This window comes from Rana temporaria, chromosome 12 (genome assembly GCF_905171775.1).
Source record: "Rana temporaria chromosome 12, aRanTem1.1, whole genome shotgun sequence".
Taxonomy (NCBI): domain Eukaryota; kingdom Metazoa; phylum Chordata; class Amphibia; order Anura; family Ranidae; genus Rana; species Rana temporaria.
In genome coordinates, this window is record NC_053500.1 from 71,683,932 (window position 1) to 71,711,760 (window position 27,829).

General features: G+C 45.9%; 1 protein-coding gene across 3 annotated transcripts in view; it reads right to left on the bottom strand.

Moving 5' to 3' along the window:
- Positions 1 to 631: 631 nt before the first annotated feature.
- Positions 632 to 27,829, bottom strand: part of LOC120918232 — a 28,706-nt gene continuing 1,508 nt past the window's right edge. For 2 of the 3 annotated variants that reach the window (XM_040329737.1, XM_040329735.1), the window contains exon 2: positions 632 to 3,401. In XM_040329737.1, the coding sequence (XP_040185671.1) occupies positions 869 to 3,400 (2,532 nt within the window). In that variant the 5' untranslated portion in view covers position 3,401 and the 3' untranslated portion in view covers positions 632 to 868. Of the gene's footprint in view, positions 3,402 to 4,066; positions 4,415 to 27,829 lie in introns of those variants that run through there. The other variant, XM_040329736.1, reaches the window with a different exon arrangement.

The following is a 27,829-nucleotide window of genomic DNA, read 5'->3' on the forward strand; positions in this document are numbered from 1 at the left end:
GGAAAAGTAGGAGAATACAAATACCAGCATGTGTTGTCTGGACAATCAGAAATACTTATCCTGATTCAGAAAATGAATATACTGGATTCAAATGGTCATCGGACTATAATGCCTCGGATATGGCATTTGAATAATTTTTTTTATTTTTATGTAATTTCCTAGTGTAGTCTTTGTTTGGTTTTCATTTAATTGATCTTTATTATAATATGTTATAAATGTGTTTATATATCTTTCTTCATGTAATAAATTCATTTTTTTTTTTTTAAATAAGTCCGATTGGTTTTGTTTTTACATTTTCATTATTTACACCCAGTGTCCCTCCAATAAAATCTTGCCACTACCTAAACTTGACGCAAATGTGTCATTCTATTGGACTTCACAATGTCCAGAGATTAATTGTATTCAAGGTTTAGAGATTATATATATATATATATATATATATATATATGATTTTCAAATAATCATATATTTTTATAAACAACACTATTATCTTTAAAATTAAATGCAATTCCCGTTCTTCACAATACCAGACAAAAAAAAAAAATATATCTCAAAATTCCTATTTCTACATTTGTTATAACCATTGTTCAAAAAAAATACCTATAGAAATGTCAGAATAAAAATGTTTTATTTTATTTTTTACAACTTCCATTTCAAATTTTTTATTTTTTTTTAAATAAACATACAAATACAACAGATAAAGAAAGATATTCTATTTATACAGACTAATTTTATATTCAATAAATTAACCACAAAAAAAGTATTTTTGTTTTCAGTCAAAACGAGATATTTAGAGAGCATTTTGTTTTTTTCTGGACGTGGAAATGCCGCAATGTTTTGTGAAACATTAACCGGTCTCTAATGCCAGCTAAAAAAAAATTAATCCGGCGGCATGGTCAATGACATCTCTGATGATCTCTTTCACAAATGATTGATTAGTTGGTTTATATACTTTGCCTACAACCCAGTCTTTTTTTGTCTTGCTAAAGCCATAACAATAATGCAAAGCACCCTTTTTTTCAGAATTTTTTTGGGGTTTCTGAACAACTGCATGCAAGCGGTTTATGTTGCGATTGTGGTCGAGTGCAGCAAGTTGTGTTCTGGCAACCATGCCGTCCATTGAAAAGTGGTGCCGTTTCGATCTATATTTTAAAACCATACTGTGAAAAACTTCAATCTCACCTCTATGGTAAAAACCAGAAATATGAGGAAGATCCTTTAAAAATCTCTGATCTTGAATGATGTCATTTAAGTTGTGGTGAGCTGTAGATCCTTGTCCAAGCCACTCATATTGCCTCTGTTCATCGGTAGGTATTGGCGGATGAGAACAACGATGGTATAGGCCATTTCCTTGCCATTCATGTACATTTGATGCATGAAAACTCATTGACAGCCATTTTTCTTGAAGCAGATTTGTATTATCCTGACAAGTACTTGATGCCCACCATAAATGATTTTTGGCTAAAGAAACCCAGCCAGAAAGTTCCTTGCTGTCGCTTTTTTTGCTTGCAGCTATAATTTTCCTACCAATTGATTTTGCCATATACCAAACATCAAATTCATGCCTTATTGTTGGATATTTCTCCCTTATTATTTTTCTTATGGAGACATGTCTGTCGGTTGCAATGATTTTTACCTTCACCTGATCCCTTAAAACACGCTCAAAGGCCTCGACAAATGCCAATTTTTCGAGTGAAACGGATGTACGACCAGTTTGCAGTTGTTCCACTTGAAAATCTATAATGCAATCTGTTTCTGCATCCATCAACGTATAGGTGCAGTACTTTGCATTGAAGCCAGGTGAATCACATTGGCTGTCACCAATCAATGCTACAGTATTTACACCAATTTTTTTAATAATTTTGGTTCGTTCTGTTAACCAATGATGTTCAATAGTTGGGAATATGTATTTTTTTTGATTGTTGTAATGTGTAGTTGCAGAAATGCTATACATTTTTAACATTGAAAGAAAATTTTTAATCTTCAAATAGTTTGATCCACTGCAAACTATTGCGGATGAAATCATCAAGTTTCCAGCTGGAATTCGCCCTAATAATGGCTGGCTTTGCCACAATTTGAATTTGTGGTGTTGACTACACTCTGCATGCACAATTAATGCAGAGCCTTTAATATTTTTTTTTAGAGCAATTATACTCCCCGTGCAAGTTTGATCTTGTAAGCAAGGAGATCGCATCAATAATTGATCTAAGCATCCTTCAAAAACCAAAAATGTATTCTGGATTGACACATTGGCGGGTTCCTTCTGTTCGTGAACAGCTAAAAACGATAGGTCCGGTTCAGATAGATCACATTTTAAATGTTCTTCCTCCAATTCTTCACAATACATTTCCTCCTCTTCTTCAGATGGACGATAAGATTGGTCTTTATCCTTTTTTTTTTGGGGTGTAGTGAATGAAATGTCTTCGTTATCAGCCAATGTAACATTTTCCGGTAATGTAGTTTTAATTTGTGATAATCCAAGAACAAAAACATTTGGATCATGATGTATTTTAGGAACATCAAGTTGTTTGAATTTCTCAGATTCTAAATTTGTTTGTAGGTTCACATTTTCTGAAAACGATGATTGCAGAAAATCATCATTATTTTTTTCAATATTCAAAAATTCAAACATACTAGTCTTTAATGTTGGTAAAAGAGTCAATTCAGGTAATTCAACCAATGAACACTGTATAGCAACAGAGACTGTTGGCAAAGGTATGCATACCTGTATTTTCTTTTGTTTTACTATATTTTTAAGGTGACATTGGATACCTCGATGAACGATTTTACATCTGGGTTTCTGCTTGATTTTTTGAGAAAGTGAAGAATTTGAACTGCTAATTGTTATTTCGACTTGATTCGCTAATAGATCAATCATTTCAGTAGGTTCATTATCATTTGAACTTAAAAATACATTGTCAACCAATTCAGAGTCCGCAGATTGATGCATTAGCATTTCACAGTCACTAACTTTTGATACACAATCCCTTGATTCTGTTGATGTTTGATTTGACGCAGAGCTCATATCTAATACATTTTTTGAAGTTTGTGAAGGCATAGCATTTTCTATTTTTCGACGTTTTGAATAGTTGTGTTCAAACTCAACTTGAAACCTTTTTCCTGTTTTTTCTAATAGCAGAGAAGGATAAGCAGTCCTCTTCAGAAGTTTTTTTGTGCCTCTTAGTTCATAATCATTTTCTGAAAAATGTTTTGAACAAACTTTGAATGTCCATAAATTAGATTTATAAATAGTTTCTATCAACGATTCAATTTCTTCGATTGGAATGTTTATTTTTTCAAGCCAGGTTTTGATTCTCTCTCTATTGCGTGGAAAAGCATGCAGTGTGATAGTCGCATTTTTCGTGTTTGTGGAGCACGATTTCACAAAACAACTGGGCATTCTGAAATAATTTAAAGATTGAATGAGTAATTTTGTAATACAAACATATAGTAAAAAGTAATGTACAAGCAAAAATTGACCAAGAGTGGTTCATTAACAATAAAGATCATAAATTTATGGAGAAGCGATAAATAACACAGATTGGTAATTCTAATAGCATTCTGAGGAATGCATTTAGCATAAATATATGAAACATAGTGAAGCATGATCAAGAAATATATGATGAGTGCATGCAGATTGTAGAAATTGGACAGAGATCATTGAATAAAAAAAAAAAAGCATACCAGGGGATGGGGGGCTAGAAATGGGATAAATGTTAATCTGTTTTATCCTTCACAATTCCCTCTCTAACATTTATGCCATTTCTATCCGTCCATCCCCTGGTATGCTCATCCATCCCTCAGTCTGTTATATTCTTCACAATTCCCTCTCTGAGGGATGGATGAGCATACCAGGGGATGGAGGGATAGAATTGGGAGATATGTAAATGTGGTGTGCATAGGGTGTTTTTGTTTGTATTGGACATGGGGGAACAGAATACATACAATGCATGATATTGAATAAGCACAGTAAAAAAATGGATATAAATATATTGACTCTAATATATTTTAATTTAACTAAAAGCATAATTTTTTTTTAATAAGATCTTATTTAGTTCTAGTTTACCTTTGAGTTGGAAAATAATCTTTTTTTAGTTGCTGTGTAGAAGCCGAGGATTACAAAAATCAGTTTCACTTTCCACCAGAGCAATGGGGGAGGAGTGAAGGCGGGGTTGTAAATAGTTTTGCAAATACAATGAATGGAAGGGAGGCAAAGCTACAGTGTCCTAGAGACGCCCAAGAATGTCCTGCCTCCTTTCCTGTGAAAGACAGAGAACATCTACACGCACAGCTGTAGGCAAAGAGGGGGGGCGAGCACGTTCTGGACGTTATGCTTTCCACCATGCAAAACGGCTGAGATGCTGCTGGAAATCAATAAGAGGAGGCACAGGATATGGCATTTTGAAAGCCGAATTACAATACTGGTGGGCAAAATGAAAAAAAGAAGAGGTAAGGAACATCTAAATGCTCTAGCTTAGATTAATCAATTTAGAGAATAAAAAAACAAACCTTTAGTGTTCCTTTATTAACCAGGGGACGCAAGGGGGATGAGTTCCCTGGCTAACACTGACAGGCGTCTCAGCCAATCAGGTTCACCGGTTCTGGTTACCGGTAACCTAACATGAGTGGCTGCATTTGATGGCATGGCACAGTGGCGACAATAGATGCAGCCACTGTGCCCATCAATTATCGCCACTGTGCCCAAATCATTCGATTTATCCCTGAGTGCCCAGCTATTTATGATTTGTGTGACCCAAACTACAAAGACAAGATAAACTACAAAGACAATGTCCCACTGACCACCAAAAAAGGGGACATTCTTCCCACTGACCACCAATATAAAGAGCATTCTTCTCACTGACCACCAATGTAAGGAGCATTCTTGCCACTGACCACCAATGTAAGGAGCATTCTTCCCACTGACCACCAATGTAAGGAGCATTCTTCCCACTGACCACCAATGTAAGGGACATTCTTCTCACTGATCACCAATGTAAGGGACATTCTTCCCACTGACCACCAATGTAAGGGGCATTCTTCCCACTGACCACCAATGTAAGGGACATTCTTCCCACTGACCACCAATGTAAGGGGCATTCTTCCCACTGACCACCAATGTAAGGAACATTCTTCCTACTGACCACCAATGTAAGGGACATTCTTCCCACTGACCACCAATGTAAGGGACATTCTTCCCACTGACCACCAATGTAAGGGACATTCTTCCCACTGACCACCAATGTAAGGGACATTCTTCCCACTGAAGGGGGGGGGGTTGGTCGGCCAATCAAAGTTGTTGAGGGGGGGTCGCCCAATCGATGTTGAGCGGGGGGGTGCGGCCAAAGTTGTTGGGCGGGGGGGGCCCACGATCGCGGGAGGGGGGATGATCGCGGGGGGGGGGGGGGGGGGGCGCGGTCGACGATCGCAGGGGGGTTGTCACTAACCAATGCACAGCCTGTCAGTTCTCCTTGCATGTCTCCCCTCTGAAAGTTTGCTTCTCCTCCCTGTGCGGGAGGAGTTGAAAGTTAACCATGCCGCGGGACTGCGGGAGGATGCAGTCTTTGCGTGAAGTTCCCGCAGAATCCGGGCGGATTGGGAGGTATGACCACCAATGTAAGGAGCATTCTTCCTACTGACCACCAATGTAAGGGACATCCTTCACACTGCCCACCAATGTTAGGAGCATTCTTCCCACTGACCACCAATGTTAGGAGCATTCTTCTTACTGACCACCAATGTAAGGGACATCCTTCCCACTGACCACCAATGTAAGGGACATCCTTCCCACTGACCACCAATGTTAGGAGCATTCTTCCCATTGACCACCAATGTAGGGAGCATTCTTCCCACTGACCACCAATGTTAGGAGCATTCTTCTTACTGACCACCAATGTAAGGGACATCCTTCCCATTGACCACCAATGTAGGGAGCATTCTTCCCACTGACCACCAATGTAAGGAGCATTCTTCATTATAGAGGACACAAAATTGACCCCTATCTTCATGATTAGCAATGATGGGATGTACCCAATATCAACGTCCTCTCCGCTTCTCCTCCTCTTCTTCCTCATGCACTGCTACTGCCGCCGCAGCAGCAGCAATGAAAACTGCGGTGGCAGGAAAAGGAATTGCCTCACACCATGGGGTCAATTCACAAAGCTTTATTTCCAGATTCCGGTCGTTATTTTAACGATTTTGCACGTTATTGAAGCTAGTTCAATTCACTAAACGATTTAACGCTTTGAAAAATCATCAAATAACGTTTCACTACACGGAACCGATATTTTAAGGTGTGGATCGTTATATAACGATCCAATCGTTGTTTTAACAAGTCAAATCGTTAAATATGTACAGAAATGCAATTCACAAAGATTTTTTGGACATTTATCGATCGTTAATTAATCGTTACATATCACCTCCCTCAGGGTGTCGTTATGACATTTCCCTGGCGATATTTCATTGTTAGAGGAAGCTTTTGGCGATTTTTGTAGTGTAGTGACGTTTTTAGTAATTTTGGGCAATATGGAACCATGCTCTATTTTAGGGTTGTCCCGAAACCACTTTTTTAGGACTGAGTACAAGTACCGATCCTTTTTTTTATGTACTCGCCGATACCGAATACCGATACTTTTTTTAAATGTGTCCCCAAATGCAGCCAATATCCCCCACATATTGCAGCCATGTCCCCCACATATTGCAGCCATGTCCCCCACATATTGCAGCCATGTCCCCCACATATTGCAGCCATGTCCCCCACATATTCCAGCCATATCCTCCACATTCCAGCCATGTCCCCCACATAATGCAGCCACGTCCCTCCACATTCCAGCCATGTCCCCCACATTCCAGCCATGTCCCCCACATTCCAGCCATGTCCCCCACATAATGCAGCCATGCCCTCCACATAATGCAGCCATGTCCCCCACATTCCAGCCATGTCCCCCACATTCCAGCCATGTCCCCCACATTCCAGCCATGTCCCCCACATTCCAGCCATGTCCTCCACATTCCAGCCATGTCCTCCACATTCCAGCCATGTCCCCCACATTCCAGCCATGTCCTCCACATTCCAGCCATGTCCTCCACATTCCAGCCGTGTCCCCCACATTCCAGCCGTGTCCTCCACATTCCAGCCGTGTCCCCCACATTCCAGCCGTGTCCCCCACATTCCAGCCGTGTCCCCCACATTCCAGCCGTGTCCTCCACATTCCAGCCGTGTCCTCCACATTCCAGCCGTGTCCTCCACATTCCAGCCATGTCCTCCACATTCCAGCCGTGTCCCCCACATTCCAGCCGTGTCCCCCACATTCCAGCCGTGTCCCCCACATTCCAGCCGTGTCCCCCATACCTTGATGCCGCCGTTAATCAGCGTGCGGGGAACAGCTTTCGTTTGAATAGCTGTATCCCCGCCGCGTATAGACACTCCCCCTTGCGCGGGATTGGACAGATCATCCGTCCAATCCCGCGCAAAGGGGGAGTGTCTATATGCAGCGGGGATACAGCTATTCAAACGAAAGCTGTTCCCCGCACGCTGATTAACGGCGGCGGCTTTGCTGCGACGGGTTGGCGGCGGCGGCGGGGGATAACAAGTATTCTATTTTAGTATCGGGGGTATTTGCGCAAATACTCGGTATCGGTCCCGATACCGATACTGGTATCGGTATTGGGACAACCCTACTCTATTTAAACTTAAAATTATCCAGAGGCGAAGAAGAACACATTAGAATGTTGTTCAGATTTATAAACGTGCATTCCGTTCACGTACTATTTTGGATGACTTTTCTGAAACCCAGGTGATGGCTAAATTCCGATTATAATCTCCCATGATTTATTCTCTGTATGAGGAAATACACATGGCTTTAGAAAAACGCACACAGAGAAGTTATGCACATTACATGCTCAATCTCCACGTGTGTCTTGCTTGTGTGTGTCTCTCTCTCTGCATCTGCTCTTTTCCACATGCAGCTGTTCTCCTCCCCTTCTGCTCCCAGAATGCATCTCTCAAGCGTTATATAACGATCTTAGACGTTATTATTACGATTTGGGACGTTAAAATAACTCTTGAGTAGTTAGCATAACGATTGGATAACGAGTCAGTTGAAAACCATAACGACTATGTTGAATAACGATTATAGCTTTCGTGAATACCATGTTTGCTAGCGTTAAATAAGGAGCGGTAATTTAACAACTGAAGGAAACCAATAACGTTTCTCTTTGTGAATTGACCCCCATGTATGTTTTTATTCGTTAATGCCAAAGTTGTGGCAAAGTCGAAGTTGTACTGATCCCAAATCGCGTGACTTTGAAGTCGTATAAATATGAAAGGGGCCTAACACTTTCTTTTATTCATATTACAAGGAATGTAAACATCCCTTGTAATAGACAGAAGGGGGGGGGGGGGGGGGGGGGGTGGCCTGATATTCGGCAGGCAGAAAGGAGTTACTTTGACAACAAGATTATGATCAAAACTGGAATAATCCAAATATCATTTATGTTTATTCCAATATCAAAAGTTAAATATATAGAATGATAAAAGTGCAGTTTTAATGAACCAATGAAAAAAATGGCATCAGGTTTGAACGTCCAAGACGAAGCTACGCCACTGAGCACGGCGTTGACATCACCATCCTGCGCAGTCAACCAGCCTGGACATATTCACTCACTGGCGGAGAGCCGGGACTGCCTTTCCTCTCCCCTGCACTACAACGCTGAACAAGATGAATCCAAAGTCCCAGTAAGCTATAATATTGAAAAGTAGCCAACATTACTGAGAGTGACACAGGGGAACATCTATGATCGCATGTGCCGCAACAATATCTATATAGGCTCCACACTCCCCCCGCTACCTCCCTTTACACCTGGTCCGGCCTCTTGTGAGTCACACCCATTGACTTATAGAAGGGAATACAATTGTATACCAATCAATTCAATCAGATTCCCTCCCCTATAGGGTTAAATTATTACTCCTTTTGGCGTGGGGTGTGCAATACTTGCAGCTGGACTCGTACATTCGGACTAGTGCATTTTTGTCCATGGCAATCATTTTCCACCTGATGCAATTTTTTTCATTGGTTCATTAAAACTGCACTTTTATCATTCTATATATTTAACTTTTGATATTGGAATAAATATGATATTTGGATTATTACCGTTTTGATCATAATCTTGTTGTCAAAGTAACCCCTTTCTGCCTGCCTAATCTCAGGCCACCCTTTCCCCCCCTTTTTGTCTATGCTACTTGGTTACAGCAACATCACGCCCCATGCCTATATAAAAGTCGTTGCGCAACGCGCACACGGCATTACAGCAGAAGAGGTCGTCGTTGTCGACATCCCTAGAAGAGGAGAGGGAACAAGACGGTGGAGAAGACTGGGCCCCCGCGGTGGACCCCGGCAGAAGAGAGAAGATGGCGAAGAAGACCGCCCCCCCCGCTAATAAAAGAGCTCAAAGAAGAAAGCAAGGGGCCCCGACAGAACAGAACAAGATGGCGGTGAAGACTGTGCCCCCCGCCCGGCAGAAAAGAGAAGCCGGCGAAGAAGACCGGGCCCCCCCGCTAGTAAAAGAGCTTAACAAAAAAAGCGGGGGGGGGGGGGCCCGGCAGAACAAGACGGCAGTGAAGACCAAGCCCCCGCCGGGCAGAAGCAGGAACAGAGAAGTCGGCGAAGAAGACCGGGCCCCCCCCGCTAGCAAAAGAGCTTAAACAAGAAAGCAGAATGCCCCCCGAAAGAGCGGAGAAGTCCCACGGAGCGGACTAATAAATTACCTTAACCTGTGTAGTGTTTTTTTTTTTAATTATCATTTTTCCCCCAGGTGAATGGGTAGGGGTACGATGTACCCCCTACCCATTCACATAGGGTGGGGAACCGGTATCTGGGGCCCCCTTATTAAAGGAGTCTCCCGGATTTTCTGATAAGCCCACCGCAGACCCCGACAACCAACGGCCAGGGTTGTCGGGAAGAGGCTCTTGTCCCCATCAACATGGGGACAACGGTGCTTTGGGGTGGGGGGCGCAGTGCAAAGCACCCACCCCCCCCATGTTGAGGGCATGCGGCCTGGTACGGTTCTGGAGGGGGGCGCTCGCTCGTGCCCACCCCCATTCCTGGCAGGGCGGCGTGCTCGGAAAAGGGTTTGGTATGGATTTTGGGGGAACCCACAGGTCGTTTTTTTGGCGTAGGTGTTCCCCTTTAAATCCATACCAGACCTAAGGGCCTGGTATGCTCCTAAAGGGAAACCCACGCCTGTTTTTTAATTAAAATTTGCCGCAGAGATTCCCTTCATGATCAGAGTAAAAAAAAAGAAAAAAAGGCAGGTTTACAGGTGCGCTTCTTCAACCCACGCAAATACAGCTACGCTATTTGATATTTATCAAGATTTTGCCGGCGTAGTGAAGAGGCGCACCTGACTGGCCACAAATGCTGCATGCGCAGTACACAAATAAACCTCCCGCAAGTTTAAACTTACTTGCAGGCGCAGTGGCTGGTTTATATATATGTTACAGGGACAGTTGTCACTACACTTCCCCACATCACCCCCATAATATGCTCACTTCCAGCTTCTTTTAATTACAATTTGTAGATGCTGTGTGCCATGTCCATAGTGGCGTACTGTGCGCCCCCCTCCTGGGTGCATTCGGTATAATAGTAACTTGGGATTAGCGCTGCGCATTAATATCGTAAATACCGGAACGGCCAATGCTTACGCCGATGCGCCATTAACCACTTAACGACCGCCGCATGTAGATATACGTCGGCAGAATGGCACATGTACGTACCTGCCTTGACGTGGGTCGGGGGTTCGATCGGGACCCCCCCCCCCCGGTACATGCGGCGGTTCCATTGGCTCTGGGAGAGATCCGGGATGAGGGGGCAGCTGTTCGTTTCTGGCCACCCCCTCGCGATCATCTTCCGCCTCTGCCTGTGTAACTGTAAACACAGGCAGAGGAAGTGATGTCATCTCTCCTCGTGTCGGTCTTTTCGTCCGACACAGAGGAGAGAAGACATCCAACAGTGAGTTGCACCAAGCACCTCACTGACACCAGTACATACAGGCACAGTGTCACTTATTGCAGTGATCATTTATTTTCTGATCACTGCATTTAGTGTCATTTGTGACAGAAAAAGGTGTTAGGGACATTAGCCTTAGGCCCCTTTAGGTCCAGGGTAGCCCCCTACCCCCCCAATAAAGGTTTAACCCCTTGATCACCGCCCTAGTTAACCCTTTCACCCCCTATTGCCAGCGTCACTAAGCGATCGTTTTTCTGATCGCTGTATTAGTGTCACTGGTGCCGCTAGGTAGCTAGTTATTTTTTGAGGTTCGCCGCCAGGTTTTTATAGCATTAGGTACCCCCATCATTTTTCTAAATAAAGGTTTTAACCCCCGTTAGCCCCTAGAGTCAACCCTTTCACGGGTGATCACTGTATAAGTGTCACTGGTGACGCAGATTAGCCAGTTACTTATTTAGTTATTTAGGTTCGCCGCCAGATTTTTAGAAAGCGTTACCTAATAAAGGTTTTAACCCCCTGATTGCCCCTAGTTAACCCTTTCACCAGTGATCACCGCATAAGTGTTACGGGTGACGCTGGTTAGTTAGTTTGCTGTTTATAGCATCAGGGCACCCGCCGTATATAACCCAATAAAGGTTTAACCCCCTGATCGCCCGGCGGGTGATATCAATAAAACGTTTGCGTCAGTCAGGGTCTGCGACGCCTCAGGCAGCGTTAGGTTAGTGCCTGTAACACTTACACCCACGCGCAAAGCATACACCCCCTTAGTGGTATAGTATCTGAACGGATCGATACCTGATCAGATAAGATCTATACTAGCGTACCCAGCAGTTTAGGGTACCCAAAAAACGCATTGTTAGCGGAATCAGCCCAGATACCTGCTAGCACCTGCGTTTTGCCCCTCCGCCCAGCCCAGCCAAGTGTAGTATCGATCGATCACTGTCACTTCCAAAACGCAACACACATACTGTAACTGCAGCGTTCGCAGAGACAGGCCTGATCCCTGCGATCGCTAACAGTTTTTTTTTTTTTAAGCGTTTTCTACATTTGCTGACAGATCAGGTGCTTTTTTTACCTGTGTATCATCACTAGTGTACAACTAAATTTAGAGCCCAAAATGGCAAAGCGAATGTACACTAGTGCAGAGGCCTACACGTTTCTGAGCCAGACAGATAGTGAAGAGGAGGTCACGCATCTGTCAGATTCTGGCTCAGAATACAATCCTGTATACGACAGCGGCTCCATGCCAGAGAGCTCTGACGACGAAGTTGTGGTCCCTGCTAAGGCCAGGCGTACCTGACCCCATTCTGATGTTGTTGAGGAGCAAGAACCGCAGGACTCTTGTATGGAGCAGAGAGCCAGTACTAGCGCCGCTATTCCTTCTGGTGAGCTGGCAAGCACCAGCGGCCTAGTACACCCTGGTCGTTCATCCAGCACTGCAGTATCACATGGTGACGTGGCGAGTCCCATAAGTGCAGTTCAAGCTGGCGAGGTGGCAAGCACAAGTAGTGTCCCACTGCCACAGAGAAAAAGACAAAGACAGGCCCATCCTGCAGAATTTGCCTATCCTGATGGGGTCCCCACCACTTCTGCAGAACCCGTACTTCCCCCATTCACTGGCCAACCCGGTATTCAGGTGGATACAGCTGATTTTACGTCACTTGATTTTTATTCGCTGTATTTCACGGAAGATCTCTATAGATCTATTGTGGACCAGAGTAATTTATATTCTGGTACTTACATTGCTGCTAATCCCCGTTCCGTCCTTGCCAGAGAATGGAAACCACTTACGGTTTCCGAATTTAAGACCTTTCTGGGCCTTACCCTCAACATGGGCATACACCAATTTCCGAAAATGCGGATGTATTGGTCCACACCACCATATGCCCATATTCTCTGCTTGCATCGCCAGGAAACGATACGAGGCGATCCTGCGGTTCTTGCATTTCAGTGACAATGCACTTTGTCGTCCGCGTGGAGACCCTGAATTTGACCGGCTCTACAAAATTCAGCCCCTCATAAACCATTTCAACGAACGTTATGCAGCCTTGTTTAATCCCCAGCAAGTTGTGTGCGTTGAAGAGTCCCTGATTACATTTTCTGGCCGCTTGTCTTTCAAGCAGTACCTTCCCAGCAAGCGTGCCAGATACGGGGTCAAGCTCTATAAGCTTTGTGACAGGGCAACAGGCTACACATGGAGCTTTAGGGTTTATGAGGGCAAAGATAGTGAGGTAGAGCCGGAGGGTTGCCCAGATTACATGGGGGGCGCTGGCAAGATCGTGCGGGACTTGGTGTCACCCTTATTCGGAAAGGGGTACCACTTATACGTGGACAATTATTACACCAGCGTGCCACTTTTTAGTCACTTGTTTGATCATCAGATTGGAGCATGTGGCACCGTGCGACCCAATCGCTGGGGCTTTCCCCAGCGGCTTGTAGATTCCCGTCTTAGGCTGGGGGTGAGAGCCTGCTGCAGGTGTAATAATTTGCTCGCTGTGAAGTGGCGGGACAATAAGAATGTTTTCGTTCTTACCACCCTTCACGCAGACACGACAGTACAAATTTGTACGGCGGCTGGTCTTGTGGAGAAACCCCTCCGTGTCCACGAATATAACCAAAATATGGGAGGGGTGGACCTCAACGACCAGTTGATGGCGCTGTATCATATTGCCCGTAAGACGAGACGCTGGTACAAAAAAGTGTCTCTATATTTATTTCAATTGACTTTACTGAATGCTTATGTCTTATACAAAGCTTCAGGACAGAATGGATCCTTCCTTGAATTCCAGGATGAGATCATCTTAGAACTCCTGTATCCAGGCGGTTCTGCACCTCACCATCCCCTACCAAATGCAGTAAGCCGACTGCATGAGAGACATTTTTCATATGTCCTCAGGAGTACCCCTACCCAACGAGCCCCCCAAAGAAGATGTTGAGTCTGTACCAAGCACAGATATAGGCGTGACACTCGTTATTTTTGTCCCCGCTGTCCCGACGATCCTGGTCTTTGTATTGGTGAATGTTTTGAACGCTTCCACACACTAGTGAAGTATTCGCGTAGGGTAAAACATTTCACAGGCTAGGCTCACTTACACAGGGTCTCCCAAGATGCCATCGCATTTTTTTTTTTTTTTTTTTTTTTTTAAGTGTATTTTGTGCGTGTGCTCGAGAGAGGAGCTGGACTGCAGGAGTTGGGAGTAGGCAGGCCTCCCCCAGAGGCAATCTGCCACCTTTCTCCATGCCCCGGGTGGCAATGGCGGGTGTGTGAGGGGGTCCTCCCACACAGCCCGCCCTACCTGCTCCGCTTTGAAGCCCAACGGGGCAGAGGGACTCCCTATAAGGGAGTGAGAGGATTAGCCCGCTCAACCAGCCCCATTAGTCCTTCGCCTCTCTTTAGAGACCGCGTGGTCAATGTGCGTGTTAACCCAATTTAGAGTGCGTGTGTAGGTGTGGTGGTTTTTGTGGGAGGGGGGTGGGCGTACTAAGCACAGGCTTACCTTGCATAGCACACCCACCGGGAGCTGGGCTGAGACCACCAAACTCAATTCACATGAAGCCGAGACCGGGATCCGAACCTCTAGCTGCAGAGGTGAATGGCTTGTCAGCGCAGTGCCAATCGCGTTGAGCCACCGCAGCTCCTAGATGCCATCGCATTTTGAGAGACCCAAACCTGGAACCGAAAAGTTGAACAGTTACAGTTACAAAAAAAAGTGTTAATAAAAAAAAAAAAAAAACACAAAAAAAAATATATAAAAAAAATAAATAGTTGTCGTTTTATTGTTCTCTCCCTCTCTATTCTCTCTATTGTTCTGCTCTTTTTTACTGTATTCTATTCTGCAAAGTTTTATTGTTATGTTTTTTCATGCTTGCTTTTCAGGTATGTGATTTACTTTGCGGTTTTCAGGTACGCCATTCAGCTGTTGCACGGACTTATTTATCTTGACAGCAACAGCATTTGCTCCCATGATATATAAAGCCGTGACTTCAGTGCTGTAGGAAGTGATTTCACCACCACAGTTAAAAAAATATATATATATATATGCCGAAGCATGGGGGCATTAGGAGCGGAGGAGCGATTTTGCTACTAATGGCGCGTACATACGGTCGAAATTCCAACGGAGGCTTGCCCGTGGAAAAGTCCGACCGTGTGTACGCAGCATAACTTTTTTTGCGGGAGGATGCCCCCATGCTTTGGCATATATAAATGGTGCATATATGCTAGGGTTGTCCCGATACCGATACTAGTATCGGTATCGGGACCGATACCGAGTATTTGCGGGAGTACTTGTACTCCCGCAAATACCGCCGATGCCTAAATAGAATCCTGCGCCCCCCCCGCCTATACACCGCATCCCGCCGGCCGCCTGGTTAATACGAGCAGGGAACATTACAGCTTTCATTTGAATAGCTGTAATGTTCCTGTCGCGCCGCGTATAGACACTCCCCCTTGCTCGGGTGATCTGTCCAATACCGAGCAAGGGGGAGTGTCTATACGCAGCGCGGCGCGAATCATTACAGCTATTCAAATGAAAGTGTAATGTTCCCCGCTCGTATTAGCGGCGCGGCAGCATGCAGGTAAAGGGGGGGGGGACATGGCTGCTTATATGGGGGGGACATGGCTGCTTATATGGGGGGGGGGGGACATGGCGGCATCTGTGGGGGGACATGGCGGCATCTGGGGGGGGGACATGGCGGCATCTGGGGGGGGGACATGGCGGCATCTGGGGGGGGGGGACATGGCTGCATATGGGGGGGGGGGACATGGCTGCATATGGGGGGGGGGGGGACATGGCTGCATATGGGGGGGGGGGACATGGCTGCATATGGGGGGGGGGGGACATGGCTGCATATGGGGGGGGGGGGGACATGGCTGCATATGGGGGGGGACATGGCTGCATATATGGGGGGGGACATGGCTGCATATATGGGGACACATTTAAAAAAAAGTATCGGTATTCGGTATCGGCGAGTACTTGAAAAAAAGTATCGGTACTTGTACTCAGTCCTAAAAAAGTGGTATCGGGACAACCCTAATATATGCCCATCATTAGAAGTGGGTGGATGAAGGGAGGTATTCTAATGGTGGGCATGGCATACCCACCGATCAATCTTTTTTTCATTCAGCCAACAGGCTGCATGAAAAAAAAAAAATAATAATAAAAGATTACAATACATGTCCAACAAGAAACATCAACGTACTGGTATGTTGCTGGACTTTTAATGGTTATACCAGAATGATGCCTGCAGGTTTTGGTATAATATCGGTATCATTCTTTTCAGTCAGCGGTCGGCTTTCATGTAAAAGCAGTCCTAGCGGCTAATTAATCTGTAGGGCCTTTGCTTTAAAAAATATATAATGTTTGGGGGTTCAACTTAACTTTCTTGCAAACCCCCCCCCCCCCCCCAAATGACCCCATTTCGGAAAGTAGACACCCAAAGCTATTTGCTGAGATGCATCTCGAGTCCATGGAATATTTTATATTTTGACACAAGTTGCGTTATTTTTTTTTTGCGCAAAGTTGTCACTAAATGATATATTGCTCAAACATGCCATGGGCATATGTGGAATTACACCCAAAAAATACATTCTGCTGCTTCTCCTGAGTACGGGGATACCACATGTGTGAGACTTTTTGGGAAAGGAAAGAGGGGGGGGGGGGGGGGTTTCCTCGCGCTAGGAGAATGAATATAAATGAATTTCAAATGGATAAATTAATAAATAAATAAATAGTGAGTAATTCCAGCAGCAACGCTAAACATGTGATATACACGTAAAAAGAAAAAAGAAGATGAGTTGCGCTAGGAGTCGCAACTTAATGCGAAAATAATATAAATAAATAAATGCATAAATGAATAAATAAATAAAGTGCTATTGCAAAAATTGCAAAAAAAAGGGATGATGCCCAAACAGTCATGGAAAAAACCTTTCGGAGTAAATACAACAATCTGCTATTTGGGACCAAACGCTTAGAAAACTTTGTTAGTTCATTAGAATTGCATACTAATCAATTGTTAGGCAGTCCAAAATGAGAGGGGAAATCAACAGCAGAACCCCAAAACATTTGAATGTCCAAATAGATGGGCAAAAAACAGTTCCAGAGTAATAAAATGATCCAAATATTGAACAGCCTCTGGTCTCTGGTCAGAAGAAACATATATTCCCACCGAGAGGTAAGTAAGGGTGTGCTCTTACCAGATCCACGATCATAAAAAGCGTGTCGATCCACTCAGGTCATGGAGAGAACTCGGTCACAGCTGACAGGCAGAATATCCTCTCCAATGTCCTCTCGGTGGGAATATATGTTTCTTCTGACCAGAGACCAGAGGCTGTTCAATATTTGGATCATTTTATTACTCTGGAACTGTTTTTTGCCCATCTATTTGGACATTCAAATGTTTTGGGGTTCTGCTGTTGATTTCCCCTCTCATTTTGGACTGCCTAACAATTGATTAGTATGCAATTCTAATGGACTAACAAAGTTTTCTAAGAGACTTTTTGGGAGCCTAGCCGCGTACGGGACCCCAAAAACCAATCACCGCCTTCAGGCTTTCTAAGGGTGTACATTTTTGATTTTACTCCTCACTACCTATCACAGTTTCGGAGGCCATGGAATGCCCAGATGGCACAAAACCCCCCCAAATGACCCCATTTTGGAAAGTAGACACCCCAGGCTATTTGCTGAGAGGTATGGAGAGTATTTTGCAGATCTCGCTTTTTGTCACAAAGTTTTGAAAATTAAAAAAAAAAAAAAAAAATTTCTTCCTTCATTTTCAAAAACAAATGAGAGCTGTAAAATACTCAAAATGCCTCTCAGCAAATAGCTTGGGGTGTTTACTTTCCAAAATGGGGTCATTTGCGGGGTTTAGTGCCATTTTGGCATTTTATGGCCTTCAAAACTGTAATAGGTAGTGAGGAGTGAAATCAAAAATTTGCGTCCTTAGAAATGTTTAGAAAAGCACGCAAATGTTGTTTCGGTACAACATTGCATGACCGCGCAATTACCTGTTAAAGAAGCGCAGTGCCAAATTGTAAAAACACCTTGGGTCCTTTAGCTGCATATTGGTCCGGGTCTTAAGTGGTTAAACAAGGCGCAATTGTTTCGTAAATCAGCCCCACAGGGAAGCATGGACACTTACACTGCACAAAAGTATTGTTTTCTCCTATGTGTAGTGAGGGCATGAGGAAGTTCATGTCTGCATTTACCATTCTATACACAAATGGACTATTTAAATGAGGCTAAATGGATCTGGGCCTTCATGCAGGTAAAACCAAGGACGTACTTTAATGGCCCCTCAGTAAAGATGCACACACCGTCATTCAACCTCCAAGCAAATGGGGAGAAACCCATGTAAGTACAGAATAAGTCTGAGCTCTCCGCTCAACCAATGTAACAGAACTTGTCCAATCACCAGCACTGTCACAAATAGGGTGACCACATTTCCAAACTGCCATTCAGGGACACACCCCCTCTCTCACCTTCCCCCAAAAAAGATGAGGGGGGCGGTGGGGGGTGAAATGTAGTCCCAGGGTTGATGGGGAATTTGGCGGCGGGTTATTTGTCAGTTGAACATGCCACTTGACACCAGATGCAGTGCCACTTGCCACCCATAGCCTGCCACCAGCTGCAGTGCTGCTCTCACTCCCTCTGCATGAGCCACGTGCATAGAAGGAAAGGAGTGGCGTCACTATCTGGAGATCACACCAGTCCCTGCTGCTTGCCGCTGGGTACCTGAGAAGGAGAAGGTGCCGAGGTGGGTGGGGACAGCAGTGCTGCACTAGGCGCAGGCCTCCCTCCCGGTCTCACTGTCTGATAGTAAATGGTCACTGGTTGCAAGATGCCAGGCAGCGCTGGCCCTAGCAACCAGTTCCGAAAATGTAGTTATTAGTTAGTAGGAGGTGGCTTTGTCCTCCATTTCATTCCGGGACATTGTATTGTGAGGTGCCCGGGACCCAGGACAGACGACATGTCAATTGCGGGACAGACCCGGGCAATCCGGGACACAAAAGAATGTGGAGTGAGTCACATGCTCCTCCCTACCTCAAAGAACTGAACAGAACAGAGCAGTAGGGGAGGGTAGGAAAGGAGTATATGTGCTGCTGGCAGGAGGGCTACATTCATGCAACTCTTACTTTTCCCTGCATGAACAGGTTTGCTTTAAAGTGATACTAAAGTCTTTTTTCTTTAAAAAAAATGTGTCTTGTCACATTCCGCTCCCTATCACAGATTGCTCCGGAAGTGACGTTTCATCGCCGCCATCTTGCTACACCCCACACCATTGCACATTAATGATAGAGCGTGAAGGGGGCAAGAAGACATCTTGTTACACCCACCGGAGTTTTAGATTTCACAGTAATTTTTAACACAAAACGGAGCTTATGTGCTTAAATACAGGATTTGTAAATCCGACTGACTGTTTACATGTTAAATGTGAAAATCAGAGGTGTTCTGTCACATTAGCAAGCATGCAAGGTCAGAAGGTTTGCTGCTGCTTTAAAAATGTAACATGTAAACAGTCCGTCGGATTTACAAATACTGTAATTAAGCACATAAGCTCCGTTTTGTGTTGAAAATAAACTGTGAAATCTAAAACTCCGGTGGGTGTAACAAGATGTCCGCTTGCCCCCTTCACATTCTATCATTACTGTGCAATGGTGTGGGGTGTAGAAAGATGGCGGCGACGAAACGTCACTTCCGGAGCAATCTGTGATGGGGGACCCGAATGTGACAACACACCGGCACCTCCCCCCGTCGAGTGCCCCCACAGCAAGCAGCTTGCTATGGGGGTACCCGAGCCAAGCCGCAGCTCCATCTGTCCATTCAAACACAGAGCCGTGGTTCAGCCCCACCCCCTCTCTCTCCTAATTGACTTTGAATGACAGACATGGGAGCCAATGGTGACACTGATCTGTCTCAGCCAATCAGAAGGGAGAGACTCCAAGACAGCCAAGGCACTTGTGCACATCGCCGGACAGAGATGGTGCTTGCCACACACAGTTTGCAATCTACATTTGGGGTTAACAATGTATCATCACCCGCAGCAGAACACAAAGGCAGTGCGTTTTAAACACAGAAAACACACATGGAACACGCCTTTCTGGCACCACGTTCTGGTGTAAACCAGCCCTAACAGGACACTGTGCCCGGTGATCTATGACGTCATCAGTGTTCAGGTAGAGCTCCATCTCTCCAGGGCTGCCTACACCTACATTAAAGTGTAGGTCAGGGGTCGACAAATCCTGGGCGCCAGGTCGCCATGGCGACTAGAAATAGGGTCCTGGCGACTTGGCTTGGAAGGGGGGGGCAAAAAAAAAAAAAAAGAAAAAAAAAAAAATTTTTTTGTGAGCTGGCACCATCTGGTGGTGAGCCATTGGTATTACAAGTTATTACCACCAGATGTGTGAGCTGGCGCCATCTGGTGGTGGCCGTTGGTATTACAATTTAAACAGCAATTCTAATGTAATTTTTCACTATTTTCACTGCCATCTTCTTCCCTCTAATTAGAACCCCCAAACATTATATATATTTTTTATCCTAACACCCTAGAGAATAGAATGGCGATCATTGCAATACCTTCTGTCACGCCGTATTTGCGCAGCGGTCTTGCAAGCGCACTTTTTTGGGGACAAAATTACACTTTTTTTAATTAAAAATTGGGGTTACTTACCGGTAACATCCCTTTTCCAGGAGTCTTTCAGGACAGGTACTGTAGAGAGACACAGGCTCCTCCCCTCTTAGGAAACACCGCCTTCCAATTAAGGATTTAAGCCTCATCCTCCCTCAGCTCCTCAGTTTTTCCAGAGTACCTCCGGCCAGCTGGGGAGACACAAGAACACGTCAAACAAATATCACTTTTCATCTTACCTGACGGCCTTGTATGATGAGTTTTTCAGAAATACCCCTAGAAAAAAAGGGTGGGTACCAGTGCTGTCCTGAAAGACTCCTGGAAAAGGGATGTTACCGGTAAGTAACCCCAATTTTCCCTGTTCGTCTTTCAGGACAGGTACTGTAGAGAGGATAAGCGAGCACCTTACCCTAGGGTGGGACCACTGCTTGTAGTACTTTGCGTCCAAAGGCTTGATCCTTGGTCGAAAGCAGGTCCAGTCTGTAGTGTTTCACGAAAGTCGAGAAACTAGACCATGTTGCAGCCTTACAGATCTGCTCCGGGGAAGCACCAGCACACTCTGCCTGTGAAGCTGCTACAGCCCTGGTGGAATGTGCCTTAATACCCTGTGGAGGCTCCACCCCCTTAGATACATATGCTTGAATAATGGCCGATCTTAACCATCTGGCTATCGTGCGCCTAGAGGCTCTGGACCCCTTTTTGGACCCCGAAAATAAAACAAAAAGAGAATCAGTTTTCCTGACCTGCTCTGTGCTATTTAAGTATTGTAGGACACACCTCCTTACATCTAAACTGTGAAATTTGTGTTCCTGTTCCCTCACAGGATTCGAACAAAAAGAAGGCAATGTAATTTCTTGACTTCTATGAAAATTAGAAGATACCTTCGGTAAAAAGGCCGGATCCGTCTTAAAAATAATGCGGTCCGGAAAAATCTGAAAAAAGGGCGCCCTAATTGACAGGGCTTCGAGTTCACTCACTCTTCTAGCGGTGGTGATCGCTACCAAGAACACAGTCTTGAGTGTGATCACCTCTAAAGTACTACTCTCTAGCGGCTCAAACGGTTCCTCTGTAAGAGCCTGTAGAACTAATGAAAGATCCCATACTGGGAAGTTGGGGGCTCTAACTGGTCTTCTTCTACTCAAGGCCTTAAAAAACCTAGAAACCCATGGGTCAGACGCTAACTGTCTTTCTAGGAAAACACTCAAAGCTGAGACCTGACCCTTCAGTGTGCTAATGGCCAGCCCCTTGTCTGCTCCTGCCTGCAGAAATTCCAATACTGCTATCGAGCTATGAACCTTGAAAGAGCTTTCCAAGCACCAGTTGTTAAAACGCTTCCAAACTTTAAGATAGATTGCTTGCGTCTCCTTCTTCCTGCAGCTTAGAAGGGTTGCTATTAGTCGTTCTGAAAAGCCCTTGTCTCTTAGCAGCTCCTCCTCAGAAGCCAGGCTGCTAGGTTCCACCTCTCCACCTGCGGACAGCAGACTGGACCCTGAGTAAGAAGATCTTCCCGGATTGGCAAAATCCAAGGAGGTTCTACTGATAGACTCTTCAGGATGGAAAACCATGGTCTCCTGGGCCAATGGGGTGCAATCAGAATCAGCGTTGTGTTTTCCCTTTGCAGCTTTCTCAAGACTGCTGGAATCAGAACCGGAGGGGGGAAAGCATAACACCTGACGAACTGCCAGGTCTGTGCTAAAGCATCCACCCCTAGTGCTCCGTCCCACCTGTTCAGGGAAAAAAATAGCTGTGTCTTGGTATCTCCCCTTGAGGCGAACAGATCCACCTCTGGTATTCCCCACCTTTGAGTGATCACTTCGTAAACCTCTTGGTTCAGGACCCAATCGCCCTCCCTCAGCTTTTTCCTGCTGAGGAAATCTGCGACTTGATTCTGCTCCCCCCCTCAGATGAATCGCAGAAAGAGACAGAATGTTGGTCTCTGCCCATTTGAGGATGGACTCTGTCAGCTTCCACAAGGACTGGCTCCTGGTGCCCCCCTGCCTGTTGATATAGGCAACTGCGGAGGAATTGTCCGAACGGATTCGGACATGATGACCCTGAAGATCTCTTTGAAAGGCTCTGAGGGCCAGATCTATAGCCTTCAGCTCCCTCCAATTCGAGGATCTCTTTGAGTCCTCTATTTCCCAGGTACCCTGCATCAGAGAAGAATTCAGATGTGCTCCCCATCCTGTGCCACTGGCGTCCGTTGTTACTGTCCTGGATATTGGACAAATCCACTCCAGCCCTTGTAACAGGTTCGCCCCCTTCCTCCACCACCAGAGGGCTCTCTTGACCTGAATCGGTACTGAAATTAGAGCATCCAGGGACCCCGGGTTGCGATCCCAGACACTTAAGATGTAAAGTTGTAAGGGACGAAAATGCAACCCTGCCCACTGTACCGCCGGAAGTGTGGAAGTTAGAAGACCCAAGGCTGACATGGCTTTCCTTATTGTGAGCTGAGAGCTGCCCTGAAGAAGTAGCATTGCCCTGTCTACTTTTTGTATTTTTTCTGCTGGGAGAAAGACCATCTGTCTGGTTGAGTCCAGTTCGTACCCCAGGAAGGTGACCCTTTGAGATGGCACTAGACTGGATTTCTCCAGATTCAAAAGCCATCCCAGGCTTTCCAGGACCTCTCTTGTTACCCGGAGATCCTGGGACAGCTGTTCCGGTGACCCTGCAAACAGTAACAGGTCGTCCAGGTACGCTATCACTGAGATCCCTCTGAGACGAAGGAACGCCAAGACCTCCACCATAACTTTGGTGAAGATGCGGGGGGAAGAGGAGAGCCCGAAGGGAAGGGCTTTGAACTGAAGGTGAAATGTCCCTTCCTTGGACCTTACTGCCAATCTCAGAAACTTCTGATAACCCTCTGCTATAGGGATGTGCAAATAGGCATCCTTCAGATCTATTGATGCCATAAAGCAATTGGGGGGGGAGAAGGGTCCTTACTGAGTAAATTGAATCCATCCGGAATCTTTTGTAAGTGACCGAGAGATTCAGGGGCTTCAGATTCAGTATAAGTCTGAACTTCCCTGATGGTTTGCGAACCACAAAAATGTGGGAATAGAAGCCCCTGCCTGTCTCTTCTGTCGGGACCCGAACCACTACCTCCTGATCCTCCAACTCCTGAAGGGAGGAAAGAAGAGCTAATGATTTCTCCTTGCATTTTGGTAGCTCGGTGATCAAAAGTCTTAACGGAGGAGGCTTTGAGAATTCCAATTTGTATCCTCGCCTTATGATCCCCAGCACAAATTGATTGCTGGTGATCATTTCCCATTGTGGGAGAAAGGCCCCCAATCTTCCTCCCACCTTGACTTCGTCATTGTGATTTTTGGGGCTGTTCAGGAGCACGAAAAATCGCTGCTCCGCGCCCCTTACCTTTCGCCCCCCAAAACTTCCTTTTCCCTTCTGGTTTAGGGGTTTCTACTTTCTTCTGGGACCAGAACTTCTTCTTTGCCTGTCCCCCAAACTTTTTCTTTATGGGAAAGGCTTTCTTTTTGTCGGCTGTTCGGTCAAGAACAGCCTCCAAACCTGGTCCAAACAGCAGGTCTCCTGTGAGGGGAATACCGCACAATTTAACCTTAGATGCGCTATCCCCTTGCCATGTCTTGAGCCATAAGGCTCTCCTTGCCGAATTGGACAAGGCCGCAGAGCGCGCAGACATGCGTATAGACTCTGCTGATGCGTCTGCTAGATACGCTACCCCATTCAGTAGTGTAGGAAAAGAGGCCAAAACAGTTTCTTTGGGTGTCCCCGCTTCAATGTGCGCTTTCAATTGCGTGAGCCAATGTTCCATGTTGCGAGCTACCACTGTAGCTGCCATGGCAGGCTTGAGATTCCCCTGTGAAGAATCCCACGATTTCTTCAGAAGTGAATCCATTCTTCTGTCCATGGGGTCTGAAAGCACCCCCATGTCTTCAAACGCCAAGTCAGTGTGTCTGGACACCTGTGAGAATGCCGCATCTAATTTGGGAATTTTGTTCCAAACTAGGGCTTCTTCCTCAGAAAAGGGAAATCTTCGCTTCAAGGCATTTGAAAAGGGTTTCCTTTCCGGATCCTGCCACTCTTTTTTGATGGTCTGGACCAAGACCTCATGGACCGGGAATACTCTTTTCTTTTGTTCCCCTAAGCCCATGAACATTCTGTCATGGAGCGATAGTGCTTTTTTCTCTTCAGGGATCCCCAACGTAGCGTGGATTGCCCCTAAGAGGTCATCCACTTCTTCAAGGGAAAGTTTATATCGGGAATTCCTTGAGGGTTCCCCCTCCTTCCCTTCCCCTTCAGACTCCCCTTGGGAGTCAGAAGCGGCACTATCTCGCTCTTCCTCAGCGTCCTCTCTGAAGTCCTCTGGGTTCTCTCCACTTACGGAGGGAAGTACCACAGGACTAGGTGGAATAACCTGCTGCACTGGAGAAGGGCTACTCTGTGGCAACTGAAAACCAGCAAACAGATCCTTAAAAGATTGAAAAGTGCTGGTAAGCTCTTTCACTGTAGTTGCTAGCTCAGAACCCTGCTCTGCCTCTTTCTCCCTGATTAACCCCTCAATACAGCGTCTGCACAGTGCTTTGTTCCAGGTCTCTCCTAAAGAAGTTTTACAGGAAGGACACCTCTTCTTGGAGCTATGACCCGATTTTTCTGTGGATTTCTGTAAAACACAGTAAAAAGCAAGAGCAGGTATGAGAGGCTATCAGCGTTTCTTTTAAAAGCAGCAAACCACCAGGAGTGTTTTCCCCCAGCCAACCATCACCAAGGGACACACTACCTCACCCCCCGACCACCAGGAGAATACACCAGTGAAGCTGAAAGAAGGTAAAGGAACACCACCCCAGGGTTCCTACCTTAGAGTGGCTGGTGCTGCTGTCCTCCGGAGGCGCGTGTGAAGCCTCTGCTTCCGACATCTCCGGTCTAGGCTGTGGTCGATGGACACGCTCCGAATGCCGTCCCCACGGCTGAAAAGCGTAGGCCGCACCAGCCTGGCGTGTGGTCCTTATCCCCTGCCGCGTCTGGGCCTAGAAGACGCGTATCCGGCGGAAGTGCCCGCCCCTTCCGGATCTGACGTCACCCGTCATCCGGCCGGTCTCAGCTCCTGACCTAACTGTGTGATTACACAGGGAGCCGACACGCCGCCTGCAGCGCCCCCCTGGACGAAAGGAAAAGGACCCCCTCGGTCGAATACTTCCCCAAGAACGCCGAGGCACGCAGCGCAACAGGTACCTTCGATTTTTAGAGCTCACTAGCTCAATCAGGTAGTTGCAGGACTGAGAAATAGAGAGTCCAGGACCCCCCTCCTCAGAAAACATAGCCCCAGCCTCCCCAGCTGTCTGGCTCTCGGCCCCAGCGGTGTCTCCTGCCGGAGGAAACACCATAAACTGAGGAGCTGAGGGAGGATGAGGCTTAAATCCTTAATTGGAAGGCGGTGTTTCCTAAGAGGGGAGGAGCCTGTGTCTCTCTACAGTACCTGTCCTGAAAGACGAACAGGGAAAAATAAGACAACAGTAAAGTTATCCCCCTTTTTTTTTATATTATGAAAGATAATGTTACGCCGAGTAAATTGATACCCAACATGTCACGCTTCAAAATTACGTCCGCTCGTGGAATGGCGTCAAACTTTTAACCCTTTAAACGTCGCCTATGGAGATTTTTAAAAAACTCTACAGGTTGCATGTTTTGAGTTACAGAGGAGGTCTAGGGCTAGAATTATTGCTCTCGCTCTACCAATCGCGGCGATACCTTACATGTGTGGTTTGAACACCGTTTACATATGCGGGCGCTGCTCACGTATGTGTTCGCTTCTGCACGCAAGCTCGTCGGGACGGGGCGCGTTTTCTGGCTCCTACGTTTTTTAGCTGGCTCCTAGATTCCGAGCAAATTTGTCAACCCCTGGTGTAGGTTACCCAAAAAATAAACACATCCTGTTCCCTTAACCCGTTCACACCGCGCTATAGACAAAAGACGTTTACAGCGCGGCACTCAATCGCTGGGAGGACGTCCTCCTGTTTACTTCCTCCTTGCGCGCCACCGCATTGGGGAAAATCTGTGCCCGCCCAGTCACGTGGTTGCCGATGCGCGTGCCTGGCGGCTGCGATGTCCACAATCGGCATTTACAGAGCCAGTGACGTGGAACTCGGTGTGTAAACACAGAGAGCCACGTCCTGTCAGGGAGAGGAGACCGATGGTGTATACCTTGTACATAGGGACACAGATCGGTCACCTCCCCCAGACAGTCCCCCTACAGTTAGAGGGAACACATTTAACACCTTCCTCGCCCCCTAGTGTTAATCCTTTTCCTGCCAGTCACAGGTATACAGTAACCAGTGCATATTTATAGCACTGTTCGCTGTATAATTGTGAATGGTCTCAAAAATAGTGTCAAAAGTGTCCGATCTGTCCGCCGCAATATCGCAGTCCTGACAAAAATCACAGATTGCCGCCATTGCTAGAAAAAAATAAAAAAAACTTTTGAGCAAACCAATCACTATACACTTATTGCGATTTTTTTTACCAAAAATATGTAGAAGAATACGTATTGGCCTAAACTGAGGAAAACATTTTTTCAAAATTGTGAGTTTTTTTGTTTATAGCGCAAAAAATAAAAACCGCATCATATGACGTCCTCCACTTTGTGCGTGGATATCTGAATGATGGGTACAGCTACACGCATCATTCAGAGATCGCCGTCTTCAGCCGCCGATTCTGTGCACGATAAGAATGATCAAAGCAGCGGTTCTGCTGCTTGATCGTTCTTATAGGCAGCGGGAGGGGACGTCCCTCCCCCCTCCCGCCCGCCATCCGGTGCTTCTCCGGGCTCTCCCGTGCCATCGGGGGCCCGGAGAGCGAATTGGTCGGTGCTGTCTGGAAACCATAGAGATGACTGGTGACCAGATGGTCACCAGCCATCTCTATGACCGTCGGAGGCCCGGGCGCAACGTTATGACGTCACGCCCGGTACCCGGAAGTAAACAAAGCCGCAATCGCGGCTGTCAGCATGTGATCAGTGATTTTTTTTCACCAATTTCATGCTTTCCAGCCTGAAGGAGAGATGTGGGGTCTTATTGACCCCACATCTCGCCACAAAGAGGACCTGTCACACGGATTCCTATTACAAGGGATGTTTACATTCCTTGTTATAGGAATAAAAGTGATCACAAAAAAAAAAAAAAAAAAAAAATCAAAACGCCCCTGTCCCCGTTATCTCGCACGCAAAA